Raw genomic sequence first — 16691 nt, forward strand, 5'->3', positions numbered from 1 at the left:
CTTATTTATTATTTTGCGAGGCTTAATCATTGACCAAGGCTATTTGGAAAGAGGTGCGGCAAGGGTGGGCTTCGGCTTCGGTTTATGTAGACGCCTCAGGAAATCTAGTCCTACGTCGTTTCAAATCCATCAAAATTTTGATAATGGGCTTGTTTATTTTCCCAGCCATCTGACATTTGCTCTTGAGTTTTGGGCCCTCCTCTGCTCTTGTTATTACAATTATCAATTTATCATTGTCCTATGCAAAATACACAGGGACAGCCCTCGTGTCAATGCGTCATTATGCCAGATAAATGCGCAGAGTTTCTTCTTCCTTTTTCTTCCTTTTACAAACAAAAAATTTGATGATCCAATCCGCCTAAATTGGAAAAGGCATGGGTAAATTTAATTTAATCTTATTATAACCCCAAATAAATTGACATAATGTGCAATTAGTAGAAAATGACAATTAAAGAAATTTGATATGAAAAAGAAATTTTTAGTTTGAATCTTGTGAACAAAAAGGTCGAGGATGATTTTTTTTTTTTTTTTTTTTTTGCAGATTAGCTGTGTTCATAAGCAAGGTAAACCCTCAAGGAAACAAAAGGAGATTTGATTTTGAGCAATAGACAGACCTCAAGAGACTTCACTGAATTACAAAAATAATGCCAAATCAATGAAGTTAAACAAAAAAATCAATCTTTACACAGTCCCTATACAACAAGCTAGCCACAAAAGAAGAAGAGGAGTTTGAGCAAGATACTAGTATTTTCATTCATGTAGAGAAAAAAAAATTATCCATCTCTCTTCTTGACCCTCATGTACATTCATATTCATCAATCTGTTTTGAAATCGTATCTTTATCGAAATATACATGCAAAACTCAATAATCATCTGTCTAGTGGATGCTGAATTGTAATGTTAGAATAAGGTCATTTATTAATAATTTAAACCATTGAAACACTTGGCTACTTGAATGTATCCTTTGAATCACTACTCTCATCTAGAGTACCTTTGAACTTATCAGATGCAATTCAATCTAGTGATCAAACGTGGAGAAATTGCCAAAACATAAAAATTATCCAACTAAAAATCACCTAATTGCAAAATGCAGATGTGGAGAACTCATGTAAGGTCAAGTCAATTAAATCTGAGAACAATAAAACGATTACAATTCATGACCTTAACATTACCATACGCAGATCACATTTCCTTGGTTCCCACATTACATGTTGCATCGGAATGTGATCTTAACTTCACAAATTAAGGATTCTAAAGAAAAACAGAATTACTTATTAGTAGCAAGGCATGCATCTACCATGGCCTGGCACTGAAATAGATCCATCTAAAATAATAACCACGCATCCATATAACTCTATATATAGGAAGGAAGCAGGAGAGACTAATTATTGTCAACAGGTTTGGAAGATAAGAGCCATTTGGTAAAATTGTGGAGAGTATGAGCGTCGGCTCTGTAGTATTTTTGGGTGAAAAGGTGGAAATCCGACCATGTGAAATCTGGGTAAGCTCTTGTCACTTCACCCTGCACAAGATCTTCAGGAGGTCTGACCACCTTGTCTTCTCGTGGGCAAAGAAAGAATGCCAATGATCTTCTGGCCCTCTGCCTGTTAACTACTGCCCTATGCAGGCAACTCTTGTATTTCCCATTTGATAATGCCTGCAATTGCATTCGCCATCCGACAAATTAAAACCAATAAAAATCCTTCCTAGATAGCTTTGTATGTATATCTGCATGCTACAAGGTCTTACAGGACAAAACATGGCATCAACATAAATGAACATGTCGACTTAAATGTCACAGGAGAATTATTATTAAATAAAATATATACTTTGTATGTATATTTCCCACCACAGCCTTAATTCCCTCCTTTCTTAACTTATTTCGACAGGAAATATCCCAACATTATTGGTTGTATATTGCCTAGATGTCAAAATATGAGTGATGTATCCCATATTTCCCACCACTGCATATATACTTCCTTGTCAAGGCGGCCACAAAAAACCAATCTTGTATTTTTGACTACCTTCTCGATTGTTTCTACCTGCCTACCTCTATGATAGGAATTACTAGAAAATGACAGCAAAGCAGGTTTATCAATTTATTAGGTCATGATTTATTGTTGATTAAAACTTAAATATCTACAACACCTGAGACGTTTTTTTTTTTTTCCAAAAAACAACAATTAGAATATTTACTTGTGTATAGTAAAACTAATGAGCTAATTTATTATATATATATATATATATATATATATATATATATATATAGAACCTCAAAAAGTTGTCAAATAAACAATTTACACCGCAGTCCTCAAGCATACATATTAGTTAATTTACACAGCAATTCATATATGTAAGTTTGCAAAAGATATTTACGAGGGGCTTTACTTTCACGGATAAACTCAAATGTCCAAGCTATCCTAATTCAAGTACCAATTGCTCAAACAATCTTTAATTCAAGTACTAGAGTAATTACTGTAGCTAGGAATATGAAATTAGTAGGTCAGAGACATAAAGAGTACACCAACTTGCAACTCGGCTTCTCAGCATATTATCAACAAATCAATTAACCAAAGGGAGTCTAATTAATTAGTCCGTATCCGTTCATTTATTAAAGCATTGGTTTTAAGTTTATGCCAAAAGAAACTTGGGCATCCTAATGACAAAAAAATAAGATAAAAAAACCTTTAAAGGATACGAGCAAGGGACAAATTATGCAGTCGCGCACGAAGTACAAAAGTTTGTCCTGTAATGATAGTGTCCCATACTAGTGCAGAAAAAAACAAGTTGCTGAAAATCTTAAAATTCATAGAAAGTGTGGAAACCCACCGTGAAGGTCTCACCAATGTTGATTACTAGGGCATCATGACGAGGTCGAACAATCTGCCATTTGTTGTTTGCAAAAATTTCCAAACCTCCAACGTCATCTTGGTGAAGAATGGTCACAGATGTGGAGTCACAATGAGGCCCAGTGCCAAAGGTAAGACCTGGCTCGGGGCAACGAGGATAATAGTTACATCTCATTATAGACCGCCCATCCTGAAAAAACTTTTTATAATGCAATCGATCAACTCCCAAGCTGATTGCTAATATTTCCATCACTACAAGTGCTAAGCCCTTCATTCCTTCACAATACTTCTGGTAGATCACGCTACAAAATGGAGAAATTTTTTGAGTACAAATTTGTTGTTTGTATGTCGACAAACGGAAATTAGGGTTAGGATAAATGGGTGACTACGAAGCAAAATGCAAAATTCCATGAAAATTCTTACCCCATCTGTTTAAAATCATGCCCTAAACAGGCGTTGAACAAATCTTCTATACTGGCCTCCTTCGGATTCTCTTCGAAGACAAAAGTTAATGTCTCCTTCCATGGCAAATTTGAAGAGAAACGATCAGCATGTGCACCGGAATAGCTCAAGGATTTCAATCCAGTAGTAGTCATCTTTCGAGCCCTTACTTTCTGGCTAACAGGTAGTTGAAAGAAACGATTCAGGTGCTCATATGCAGCTTTAATCAGATGTGAATCCACCCCATGATTGATCACTTGAAAGAAACCATGGCTTAAACAAGCAGCCCTAATGACTCTGGCCACTTGTTGAATTGCCAATTCATCACCTCTAAAGAACCCTTCAAGATCGACAAGTGGTTCCAAAAGCTCTTGATGAGCATTAACTAAATCAACTTTGGGCCAAAGAAATTCTTTGGGTACGTTGGTTTGGTTTTGGAGAAAAGATGATTCAATAAAACAATCTTGATTAAGTCTTTGATCTTCAAGGGGAGAGGAAAAGAGGCACGTAGAGGCAGAGGAAGTTGAATCCATTTAGAAGACAAGAAAATGAGTGTGTAAGTAGGAAAAGGTGGCGGGATATATATATATATATATATATATACATATATATATATATATAAATAGCTTTAACATGGGTTAAGAGACGATATGTAGAGCAAACAAAAATATAGCGACCTTAGCTGGAGGTAATATGGGTCACTTGGTGTATTTGATTGAGAGAGATTAGACAAAATTAACCGAAGTGGCCTTTCACAAAAAAAAAAGTTAAGCAAAGCGAGTAGTCGGTTCTACTCACTCCCTCTTTAAAAAGCTGTATTTAACCCATTGCCCTTCGTTTTTTTTCTTTTCTGTTTTTAGATATTTAAACTAAAATGTTATTTAAAATACATATATATATATATATATATATAGAAAGTGATTGATCGAGTTGATTTTTTCATGAACTAGCTCGCTTTTCTCCAAAATATAATGTTTAAAATTTTAGCCATTTGGTATTCAATCATATTTTTAAATTAATTTGCTATGTCTTAGAACAGATACCTCAAAATGTTTAATTAGAATTTGAAACTTATAGTCTAAGGGTGATTTTGGAGAGTGTTACATTTTCTGGTAAAATCAAAGTGCGAATTTTTTTTATCAATATAGGTTAAATTAATTTGGTTTCGATAAACTGACAATATTATAATTTATAATATAATCTAGTGATTTGGATTGGTTTAAAGGTGATTCCAATATTATATGTGGACTTAAAGTGTAAGCTTTTATAATAAATCCTAAATCCTATGATGTTGGGATTGGAGATTCACTATATAAAGGTAAGACTGAATCTCCTGTTCTGTCTACGCAAAACAACATTAACATTTTATTTATTGGAGGGTTATGTAGAAAAAGAGAAGGAACATCTTAATGTACTGAATTCGATCAATTAATCTGATCAGTATCACTTTTGCTGTCCAATCAAGTATCAAAAATCATATATTTTTATATTATAAATTTTTACTATGATAAATCTTGAATTAATATAAATTAATTATATCTCACTCCTCTAGTATTATATTCCTACTCATATGTAGATTAAGTTGGTTATCCCTTCACTAGATGTTCAACTACAAACTATTGTGCATTTCTTGCAGCAAATAAGTGGTTGATTTATTCACCAAAGCTCTTTCTTGTAAGATCTTTGAAAGCTTTTGAACTAAATTTAGACTATGGAATTCTCTTATATATCCAATTTGAAGGGGATTGAAGAAACACAACCTTGCTTAAACGAAGCAACATTAAACAAATTAATCAAATTCAGCATTAGTGGCAAAAAGTACATCAAGCACAAATTAGATTAGGGGTAAAACACATTCAACAATAGATTGGAATAGCAACACAAACACAAGCAGACATTAAGCAGCAAAACATACTAGATTAAATGAAAATAATCAAGTAAGATACTAGCAATCAAGTTTGTAATAACAAAATTACCAATAAGAATAACACATGAGTGCAAAATCTCTAAATATAATCTGGTCAAAAATGGTGACGATATTGGTCAAGGATTGCACATTATTTGGTTTGATTATTTTTCTTAGTTTAGCATGTGACTGTTGGAAAAGTTCCCATAAGCAAAACTCTTCACTTATTGGAAGTAGCTTATAAATAGTGAAGTGTTCATCCTTGAATAGTCATTTCAAGAATAAGTGTCACATCTTGAAACCAAGGCATAACATAAGCATATTACCTCGAGACTATGCCCCAAAGTAATACGAAGCCTTTCTATCTATCATTCATATAAAAGTTTTCAATTGAAGTCATATTGACAATTATCTTCTTACATATTTGAAATATAAACTATTATAACTCATCTAATGTTTATCTTCTAACATATTCGAAACATAAACTATTACAACTTTTCTAAAGTCTCCAAATATTATAAAGTAAATTAACTAGAAATTTAAGTATCAATTACACATAATATAGTTTTAACAAATATAGTAATGTTTTCACACTAAAGTAAACTTCTTAAATTGTTCTCTTAGCTTCCACACTTCTAAAGCTCTCATCTCTAGTCATCTACAAAAAATGTAAATAAAGGAATGAGCAACCACAGCTCAACACGTATAGCACCACACACATTTTTGGATCAAGCATTATTTTAAATATATCATATAGATCATTAAGAACATTTCAATAAATAATGCCATCAAAATAGTCAAAGATTCATTTTATTCGAAATGAATAATTTCGTAAGTTCATAAATCATTGGCCATCAAATTTCATTCTTAAAATATCGTTCAAACAAACCATAGATTTAGTCTTTAAAAATCATAGTTTCATCATCTTTAGCTACTAACACTACTATAATTCATGACCAGAACCGTATAGACAATATCATTCTCATGATCATTGCTAACTATTATAACCTATTAGTATGGTCATATGCTGACTACTGTAACTTGTTAGCAAGGTCGTATGCTAACTGTTGTAACCCGTTGGCAAGACCATATGCTAACTAATATAACCTACTAGCAAGGCCATAAATCTAGTTTTCTTGTCAATTATCTCACTTCCTAAGGATCATTTTGTAGCTCTTATAACATTCTTTAAAAGATAATCAAAGATTTCATCTCATTCATAAATCAATATTTTTCATATAAATAAAACAAAACATTCATAAATCAATCATCATCATATAAATAAACCAAAACATTTGTAAGTCAATCTTTGTCATATGAATAAATTAAAACATTCATAAATCAATCTTCATCATTTGAATAAATCAAAACATTTATAAATCAATCTTTATCATCTGAATAAACCAAAATTTTCGTAAATCATTCTTCATCGTATGAATAAACCAAAATATTCACAAGTCGATTTTCATCATATGAACAAACCAAAATAAAAAATAATCATATACTTGACCCTATTTTCATATATTAAAAATAGTGAAATAAAAGGTTTACTTCATTTAATGAAATATACTTATATGATATTTTCGGATGCAAGCAAAGTGTGTGTTAGGATATACTTACCTTCCTTCGCTCTAACAACTTTCTTTCTCCCAAAAACAATCAAACACCTAAACATATTAGACACAATCTAACTCTCTGTAATCTAATTATAACTTGAAACTAGGCAAAGTAATCCAAAATCTCCTAAATAACAATTTGAAAAGCTTGCACGCCACTTGTTAAAACAACTACATCCTAAGCTACAAAACTTAAAATTAAGATTTGTTTAATGCATTGAAAATTATAATTAATAGACTTTCCACCTATATATAGCTCAGCACCTAACCCAATTCTAAAAAGTTACATAAAATTTTCAAAATTACCCCTAACGTTGTTGCTGGCATTTTGCACAATCTTTATAAAAAATTTTCATATCTCTAATTAGAAAACTTGGAATGATCTATTTCTATCTGGTTCACCAGAAAATAGACTCATGTAGCTTTCCAACTATATATAACTCAAACGGTGAAACTCTATAGATCAATACAGAATTAGAACAGGTACAATATGTGAAACTTGGTTCTTACATGCATATTTTCCTTTTTAATTCATAAGAAGTTGATTTCTCCCCATCCAATCTCGAAACCAAGCATATAATCATGTTTAAATCTTAAATAATTGATAAAAGTAAAATCAAATGGTCCAACCTCTGCTACATCATGAAGATATGTGAAAACTACAAAACTTCTAATTAGTTTTTCTCATAAATTTCAATTTAAATTCTTACAAATTAATAACATATTTTTCTTCAATAAAAGAGGATTTTTACTCACCTTCTATGCATAAATCCAGCTATAACCTTTAAGTTTTATTTTTCCAGTTTGTTCTTGGAAATCCTCGAATCCTATAAAAAAGATGCTTGTGAAACTTCCTTCTTAACTTTTCATTTTCTCCACCAAAGAATGTGGCTGCTATGTTTAAATGGGTTATTTATATTAACCCTAGTTATTTTTTAATAAACCTAAACTAAGAAAATAGCATAAGCTCAAATATTTTATAAATAACTTGATAAAAGTCTATTTGTCACACTTTAAGACAATATAAATATAGTTCAAATATCATTTAGGTTAGAGTATCACAATAAAAGTAATTCAAACACTTGCATTAATCCAAACTACATCTTTATGCCTAAAATTCTATGAAATACTTTAATTGTGATTAGACCATATACGAATTTCTACAAAATTAAACAAAAACCTATATCATATCCACCTATTAAACGACTTATTGATATATGTGTATATACATGAATATAATGAAATATAATTTTCGTTTAGCTGATTATATTTTATCAAACCTTTGAAATTTTTTTCCCTCTTCCTTTGGAGTAGACAAGAATATTCGGGTCAAATTTGATTATTATTTAGAACTTTTAAAATGCTGAAGAGGACTTTGGTTTTCTTTTTCAGGCGGTATAAGCTTTATCTGCGTGTACTAGAGTTTGAATATATCGATAAACAATATTCGATATGGATAGAGACACTGATCAGAGCAGGGGAAAAACCAGTATATCATAAAAAAATTTCAATTGGATCATAATTATTGCATCAATCACTTCCTCGATGGGACTCCCTCAAAGGAGGCCCCCCGGCTACATAAATTACCCTAGAGAAGGAGAACAAAAAGACTCACTGCGGAACGAAGTGTTTTTGGCCCACATTGATATCTTGCAAATTGCTTTATCAGTGCCTAATACATCCAAGCCAACTTCACGTGAAGTTAATCGTCTTATTGCTTTATTTAAAGACAATCTCTTCTTGGATGGTCTCATAACAACCTTGCCCTACCTGTCCCAATTGGTTAACATACACTAATCACTTCTTTGATTAACGCTAATTATACTTGTTAACAAGCTGTCGGTTCGATTGCATTATATATGCATGCTTTCTCATCCGGGTTTTAATTTGTTGCTTTATTAGCTTCTTAAATTTATATTTGATGCAATTAATTTCAACTTCGCCCTTGTTACTTTAAAACTTGGTTATATATATATATAATCCTTGCTTTTGTATGAAACATATACTCCACCATTTTGATATGCAGAGGCTTTTCACATGGCTTAATTAGTTGCTTGATGCCCTCATAGCATTCATTATTCTTTCAGTCTTAGAAATCTTATCTGTATTTTACATTTTAAATCTTATCTGTTCTATATTTCTTACTATTTAACGTGAAGAATACATTCAAATGTTTCAAATGTTAGCCTAAAGAGCTCGTGAGAATTATGGAAATTGCTTTATGGATTTTTGTTTTTTTAGAAATTGCTTTGTGGATTAAAATTTCATTCATTAAATTTTTGAAATTCTATCAAGGCATTCTTTATTACAAATACATGGCATTTCATTCATAATTAATGTAAAAAAAATGAACATTGAGAATATATATGTATATACTATGCATTTATCAATATCCTAATTAATTACATTTTGCATTTTGAATAAACTATAACACTATACAAATCCGAAATTTTTACTTATACTGATTACTTAATTCTTATTCATCTGGATATCCCTATATTTAGTAGGCATGTTTTTCTCATTAGATCTTGCTTCATATTAAAGAAAACTGTTTCAAGAAAGCATTTGGTTTTTTTTTCCCAAGACGTTTCCATTAAACAGGGACATTTTCATCCAATAATATTTTTACCATGAACCATTGAATGACTAATAACAAAGGAGAGGGAAATGGCTAAGTCCCTTTTTAGGGGAATAGCTACATTTTGAAATGGCTATTCTCAATAGTAAAAAGCAACCAAACAAATGCAAAACTATTTTGAAAGAATAAGGAGGGAGTGACTAAGTCATTCCCCTCGACCAAATATGCCATTAATAACATATGTTACATGTACTTAAACATTTAATTCAATTGTAAGTGCATGTATCTCTCATACTTAAATAATTGAGTTCAGATCTCTCTTTGGTCATATTAAAAAAGAAAAATAGCACATACTAGATTACTGGAAAAACTTTAAGCATCAATGTGGGTCTTGGTTTTTCTCAATGATTAAAACCCTTGGAAAAACATAAACGAAAACTCCAAAATAAGCTGAGCGGTCGCTAGAGTTTTCATTAAGCATGCCATTTCAGATGGGCTCAAAGCTTCCTTAGGTTTTTTCCCTTATTGCACCAAAATTGGTAAGCCGAAGGGGCCATTGCTGTTGCAATACAGCCAACATATGGCATTAATTTTATTTGTATGCAATAGAAAACCTCTATTATATGTTTTGTTGTAGATCTTTTAAGTGTCTCGTGGTTTTTCTTTTCAAATAGTGATGCAACAAAATTCAACTGAGTGGTGTCTATTTGATTCACTTTTTGGGAAAAGTACAGCTGAGAAGTAGAGAGGGAATCCTTTAACTCTATTTAATTAATAATAGGCCCATCTGGCTAGGAAAGGCGACCAACTGTGTCTAATAATGGATTCTACCAAGTTAATATAAATCTTCCTCTCTCTTCTAAGAAGTTGTTTTTAATCCTTCTATTATATACGATCTTTGGCTTGACAAAATTGGGTTCACCCGACAAGTCCAAGAGAAAGGGGACCTCTTCCACTTGCACTATACATATGTTCAAATTACTTAAAACAATCTGTATTATTTGGCCTAATTATTATTATCCTCTCTATTAAAAGAATTTTTTCTGTTTTCATTTCGGGCCAAAAAGTAAAATTTATGCAAAACCATAAGTATGGAAGAGAAATATACCAAAGTTGCAAAATTATAATTGCTTTAACTGTTTGTCTATTTCTCTTTATATTTGAGCAAATGCCTGTATTTGGGTAGTACATGAGCAATTCCAATAATTGATTTATAGTGATAAAAATGGGTGGTCACTAATTTAAGCCATATAATTTGAAATATCAATATTTAACATAGATAGTTAATCAATTCACTAGGCGAAATTTGGAAAAGATATTAATTAAGGAACGACTTTTTATGTCTTCATAATCTTAATTCTGGATGCTACTTGTAATTATATATTGAACAGACTTTGGTTTTACTCTTGTTTTTTTCTACTTTTCAGTCTGTCAATTGAGAAACAAATTCCCTCTGTCAACGGCCTTTTCCATTTCCCAGCCCAACTCAGAGTCTGGGAAAGAATAAGTATCTCATTACCCATAAACCCTGGCCTTGGCCGCCAGCTTCCCCAGCCTAAGGCCCGACTGAAAGTGCAGCAGACAGTTGGCCCCTGCTTTGTGAATGTTTTTTTGGAGGATACCAATGCTTGTATAAAATATTTAAAGATTTAGAGTCAAATTTGTCATTATATTATATACATTGAAGCTGAATTTTCTTTTATTCAAAAGGAAAAGGTTCGGAGTTTGGGCACATAAGAGAATGCTAGAGCAGAGCGGTAGGAATTGTGTTCTAACTCTGCCAATCAAAATCTGTCAAAAGTTATAACAATCTTCATTCTTCGTAGTATATAACAACAAATTTGAGAAAATCAATACATCCCATTCAATCAACACTATCAATCTAGATAGTTGATCCTGTTGATCATTTTTAATCCTATCCATAGTGAATATTGGGGACAAACAATCAGAAAATCAAGCAAAAAAGAAAAATATAAAAATGTGATAATGGAAAATGTTTCAGTATGCATATGCAAGCTCATTTTCTACAGAAAAATGAAACAATCCAAGGAAATATGAGGATTGTCAATGTCCTCCATAGTAATGGAGTCATTTTCTTGCTGGGACAGGGCTGCTTGGAGCGCACTTTCATCGATTTTAGAACTAATACGGTGAATGAAAGTCTCCCGATTTCTCAAACAAGACTTCAATGGACTAGGATGGCTGATCATTGGACTTGAAGGCCTGAAATTATCCTTTCTTAGAGAGGAAGAAACAGAGTTCAGTGCATTTACCTTAGGGCCAACAATTCGCTTTGATGAGCAAATTTCCTTGGATGTACTTGCCAATATTCCCCGACTATAATCTCCGGTACTAAATCTCCTGCTTGGAGATGGTGACCTCAAACTCCTACTTGGCAAATTATATGCAGAATTAAGTCTATCAGGCTCCTTTCGGAAGCTCTTTTGACGAGTCAATGTTGTTGGTGAACTTGACCGCCCTCTTTTCTGTGGTGTAAAGCCCTTCTCCCTTTGCGGGATTGACTGTTTCGCTCGTGCCACAGCTGGTTTAACCGGGGAGCCTAATTTCTGAGTAGGAGATTTAGTAGTGGCTAACGCAAGGGAGGCTTCCTTGATTGAATTAATACGAATTATATGAGGGTTTTCCTTAACACATGCCCACAAGAACTCATTCGAAAAAGACCTATCCTTCGAGCTTAAGACCGAAGATGAGCTTGAAATCGATGAACATGAACTAGTTGTAGTGTTGCTAAAGGAAGAAACTGAAGAAGAAGAAGAAGAAGAAATGGTAGGTGAAAGAGGCAAAGGGGAAATTTTGTTTGAGACAGGAATGGGAGTTTTTGGAGCTTGTGAGATCACAAGCTTGTCTTGAACATGACTAAAGTCTTGTATGAAATATTTCTTGGGTCTGCATTTGCTAATGCAAGAACCCATGTCTTGTTGGTTTCTGAATTTTTCAAAGATGCAAAGACAAAAATGAGAATAAGACCATAGGCAGACAAATAACATCAAAAACCATTTTTATATAGTCTGAGGTACCTAGTTGGATTTTGAAAAAAGCTAGGAAAAGGTTAAGGCTGGCTTTTGCTTTTGTTCTTTTTCTTTATTCATGTGTTTTTGAATTTTGGTTGGCCGGGTATAAATCCGTTATGCAACGGTTGTTTATACAAAAATGCAATGATGAATGCTTGCTTTTTCCATGACTCCAAAACTTTAAGGTGCACTTGAAACAGAGAAATGTCGGGGAGGTTTGAACTCAATACATCACTTCCCTTTGGAGCAAAGGCTGCGCAAAGTAGACTATCTAAAACCTTCATGTTCATTTTGTAAAACCTCCAGGTAGATTTTGTAAAACCTGAATACAACTTTTTCAAAACTTTTGGGTACATCCTTATGAAACCTCTCAGTAATCATCTTCAGGAATTTTTTTTTTTCTTTTAAGTTGTATAGCATCATTCAGAAATGAGAGGCACTTTCAATTTGGTGGAAGTAGGTTCTTCTTAATTCTCAAGAATGCACAAAAAAGGGTAATTGTAAACACCATTTTGTGTCCAGACCTTTAGTTGCATTTATATTTTATCTTTATTTATTTTTCTTCATTAGGATGTATTAGCTCTAATTTTCTTTTGGACTTCCTCTGGCTTTTAAGAGAAGTCTGAACTGCTTCTAAGTGAACCTTTTAAATTCTTAAAATCAAAGTAATAATATTAATAAATATAAGAAAATAACAAAAAAAGAAAGAAAAATAAGAAAATGAGGGGGAATTCCTGATTTGCTGTCATGCTTGGCATCGCAACCAAGGTGACTTTTGTGGCAACCAACTAAGGCTAGACTACCATGGCAACCAGCTTTCTCTCTCCTCAAGGCAAATTGATGCCTCTTTCTCCCAAGATATGCCAATCTGAGCTAAGGTTTTTTTTTTTTCTTTCAAAATTTACCACTTTTTCCCCTCGGCTTTATTTGGTGAAAGACTCAAAGTCAATTTTAAAAATCAAGGGTTTGGCAATAGGTCACCAAACCCAAAGACCTTACTAATATGACCACCAAGGTGCGGCAAATGGCAGCAAGAAGACAAGAAGGATTTTCAAAATCCTTTCCCATTTACAAAAGCAAAGACTAACTAAATGAAAAAAAAAAAAAGGTGATTCTAAAATAAAAAAATCTAAGATCTCTCTCTCACGAATCGCAATATTCAATATTCTTTTGAGAAAACCCTAGCCCCTTCTAAAAGAAATCTAAAAAAACTAAGCCCTAGATCTACCAGCAGATTCTAACACAGGAAAATACCAAAAAAAACAACAAGACAAAAGCCCTAGTTTTTCTAGCAGCCAATATGATACCTAATTCCTCAAGTAAACAAAAAGGAAAAAGAGAATGTTTGTTTGAGAGCCTTGGAAAGCTTGAAGGGTTATTGTCATATTGCTTGGCTGGTTGTTTCGGGGTTAAAAGGCCTCAGACATCTGACACTTGACGATTAGGTGAGGGGAGCGGTTGCAACAGGGAGACCAAATTTAAGGGGTCTTAGTTTTTTCTCCTTATCTGGTTTGAAAGAGAGAAAGAGGCACTGCTAACTCAGAGAGAGTGTGTAGGGAAAGAAAAGAAAGATTTTATACCTAAGGTTTGAGATTTAAGGTGCCAAAATAACACCATTTATAGCATGTTTGGTTTGGGAAATGGTTTTTATTTTTAGAAAATTTTGATTTTTTTATTTGAATAAGAAATAGTCTAAGAAATAGTCATTCTATAAGAATGGTTATTTTTCAAAAATAGTTAATACCATCCTCCCACGATATTAATTATTTCATAATTTGAGAAATAAACTCAAAAAATCATAAAAATCAAAATACTCTTTACAAATTTAAAAAATTACAACTCTATTTATATAAAATATTATTTGTCCTCTCTCCTCTTCCTCTCCTTGATTCCAACTTTTAATAAAATATTAATATTTTAACATATTAATATTAAATTATAAATAAAATATTACTATTTAAATTATAAATTATTAATAAAATAACTTATAAATTATTCCTATTTAAAAAATAAATAAGCATAATTTCATTTAAATTATATATCAAATATTAATAATTAAATCATCAATTATTAATATTTTAAATAAATTATCAATTATTAATATTTAAAAATAAAAATTAATCATAATAATATTTAAATTAAATAAAATATTAATATTTTAAAATATTAATGATTAAATTATTAATATTTGAAATAAACAATCAATTATTAATATTTAAAAACAAAATAAAGTAAAATAATTTATCATAATAATATTTAAATTAAATAAATATTAATATTTTAATATATTAACGACTTAATTATAAATACATATTAATATTTAAATGGTCAATTATTAATATTTTAAAATATTAATGATTAAATTATAAATGAAATATTTATATTTAAATGATTAGTTATTAATATTTTAATTAAATTCTAGATTATTAATATTTAAAAATTTTAATAAAAATAGATAGTCATATAAATAATAAAGAGTGTTTTTATTTTTTTTATTTTAAAATTATTATTACCAACCAAACATTGCAATAAGTCATAATAACTATTTCTGTTTTATTTCATTCATCATATTAAATAAAATAATAATTATTTTATTTTACTCTCATCTTATTTTATTCTCATATAATAATTATTTTATTTTATTATTAACTATTTCACAAATCAAACGTAACCTCAAGAAAGAAAAGAACAGCAAGAAAAAAAAAAAGGAAAAGGACTTGTGGTGTAACGCCAAACAACGTCATTTTTGAGTGGGGAAAAATTTGCTACAACATGCCTGGCTGTTCCAAACGGGTCAGGCTTGGCCCATATGCTCTTGAGCCCATTGGTTTTGGGTCTTTGTCAAGCCGAGAGAAGGTAAGCCCTTTAGCTGTTTTGTCTAATGTATTTGGTTCATTTTCTTTAGGGTATTTAGACCATTATTGTGTAGATGGAAGCATTGATTTAGTATTTAATATAAAAAATATAAAAAATATAATAAATAGATTAGTGAATAAGAAAATATGTCAATATAAAAATACGTAATATAACAATTTATAAAAATATATAGAAATACAACATGTGATTATAAAAAAAAAAAAGGATAGGAGAGATAAATGTTTTATATAGAAAAATACAAAATATGCAAATAAGAAAAACAAGAAAATATATACATAATAATGAAAAATAATAATATAAAATTTTTGAAACTACAGTCAATTATTTAATTACTTTGGAATAATGAAAAGTAACTAATTCCAAGTAAATTAGGACCCTATCAAAATGATGGGAGGCTCTTAATTTTAGTGGTCTAATATTATATGAATAGTTATTCTAGATAATAAAATTAATAACATTTATTAAAAAAGTATAGCAAAATATATAATGAATATTAAAGCAATAGACAAATAAGAAGCATAATAACAAAGTAAATGGGAATTTGTTATTTGAATTAGATCGAAGATGGAATTTTTATCCAGGACATGTGAAGTCGTAAATCTTGGGTTAACTTTCTTAGGTGAGAGATTTGATTAAACTTCACCAGTATGATGGGAGGGTTTTAATCTTAAGTCTCAATATATTAATTCGAATAAAATATTTTTAAAATATTAATAACAAGATATTAAGGAATACAAAAGATGATAATAATAACAATACTAAATATATGACATTAAAAACGAAAAGTATCAAAATTTATTACACGTCATCATCACATTATTTACCTATCTTTGCATCCATTTAGATATTTTTGGTACACAAGTTAGGGCCTTGATGATGGGACTCTTCGAGAAAGCTTGTAAATGTGAGTTTGCTTGAAAAATTTCCTAGGTGAAAGCATATTTTCGGGTCCTACCAATAGGATGGGAGGGCTCAGAGAATATTCTTAATAAAAAGTCTTTACTTGTATTAAGTTTTGCATTACATCAAAATGTTTTTATTCACAGATGATTGCTGTAATGATAGGATTTCTTTGATAAGTTTATGAAGGTGAGTTTTCTAGAAGAACTCCCTTGGTGAGAGAATATCTCTAGGTCCCATTAGTATGATGGGTACATTCGGGAAATATTTTCAATACAAGGTTTTCATTTGACATTTTGTAAAGATTTATACCATGCATTTCATAGTTGCATTAAGAGCACATTATACAAATAAACCGAACAATGGACTTTAGGTTGTGAATAAAAGCAAAAATAAAAAAAATCAAACAATAAATTATAATTAAAGAAAATAAGATAAAAATTAAGAATTAAGGCTAAGTACTGATAACATATGATTAATTGGTACCGTTCT

At 31.0% G+C, this 16691-nt stretch overlaps 2 protein-coding genes across 2 annotated transcripts; both read right to left on the reverse strand.

The window, feature by feature from the left end:
* Positions 1-1110: 1110 nt before the first annotated feature.
* On the reverse strand, positions 1111-3842 carry LOC110417088 (gibberellin 20 oxidase 2-like). The gene is made up of 3 exons (XM_021429287.2): positions 3273-3842; positions 2830-3151; positions 1111-1657 (listed from the first exon to the last, which is right to left on the reverse strand). The coding sequence occupies exons 1-3, from the start codon at positions 3821-3823 to the stop codon at positions 1382-1384; spliced, it is 1149 nt and encodes a 382-aa protein (XP_021284962.1). The 5' UTR covers positions 3824-3842; the 3' UTR covers positions 1111-1381.
* A 7349-nt stretch (positions 3843-11191) lies between these two features.
* On the reverse strand, positions 11192-12383 carry LOC110417083 (uncharacterized). The gene has a single exon (XM_021429282.1). The coding sequence runs from the start codon at positions 12321-12323 to the stop codon at positions 11415-11417; it is 909 nt and encodes a 302-aa protein (XP_021284957.1). The 5' UTR covers positions 12324-12383; the 3' UTR covers positions 11192-11414.
* Between the last annotated feature and the right edge of the window lie 4308 nt (positions 12384-16691).

This window comes from Theobroma umbraticum, unplaced genomic scaffold (assembly GCF_002168275.2).
Source record: "Theobroma umbraticum cultivar Fairchild unplaced genomic scaffold, ASM216827v3 scaffold_51.0, whole genome shotgun sequence".
Lineage (NCBI taxonomy): Eukaryota > Viridiplantae > Streptophyta > Magnoliopsida > Malvales > Malvaceae > Theobroma > Theobroma umbraticum.

Coding starts and splice junctions, on each gene's coding strand:
- LOC110417088 (XM_021429287.2), bottom strand. CDS start 3,823: ATGGATTCAACTTCCTCTGCCTCTACGTGCCTCTTTTCCTCTCCCCTT. Junction 3,152..3,272: donor CATGATTTTAAACAGATGGG/GTAAGAATTTTC, acceptor TCCATTTTGTAG/CGTGATCTACCAGAAGTATT. Junction 1,658..2,829: donor ACATTGGTGAGACCTTCACG/GTGGGTTTCCAC, acceptor ATGCAATTGCAG/GCATTATCAAATGGGAAATA.
- LOC110417083 (XM_021429282.1), bottom strand. CDS start 12,323: ATGGGTTCTTGCATTAGCAAATGCAGACCCAAGAAATATTTCATACAA.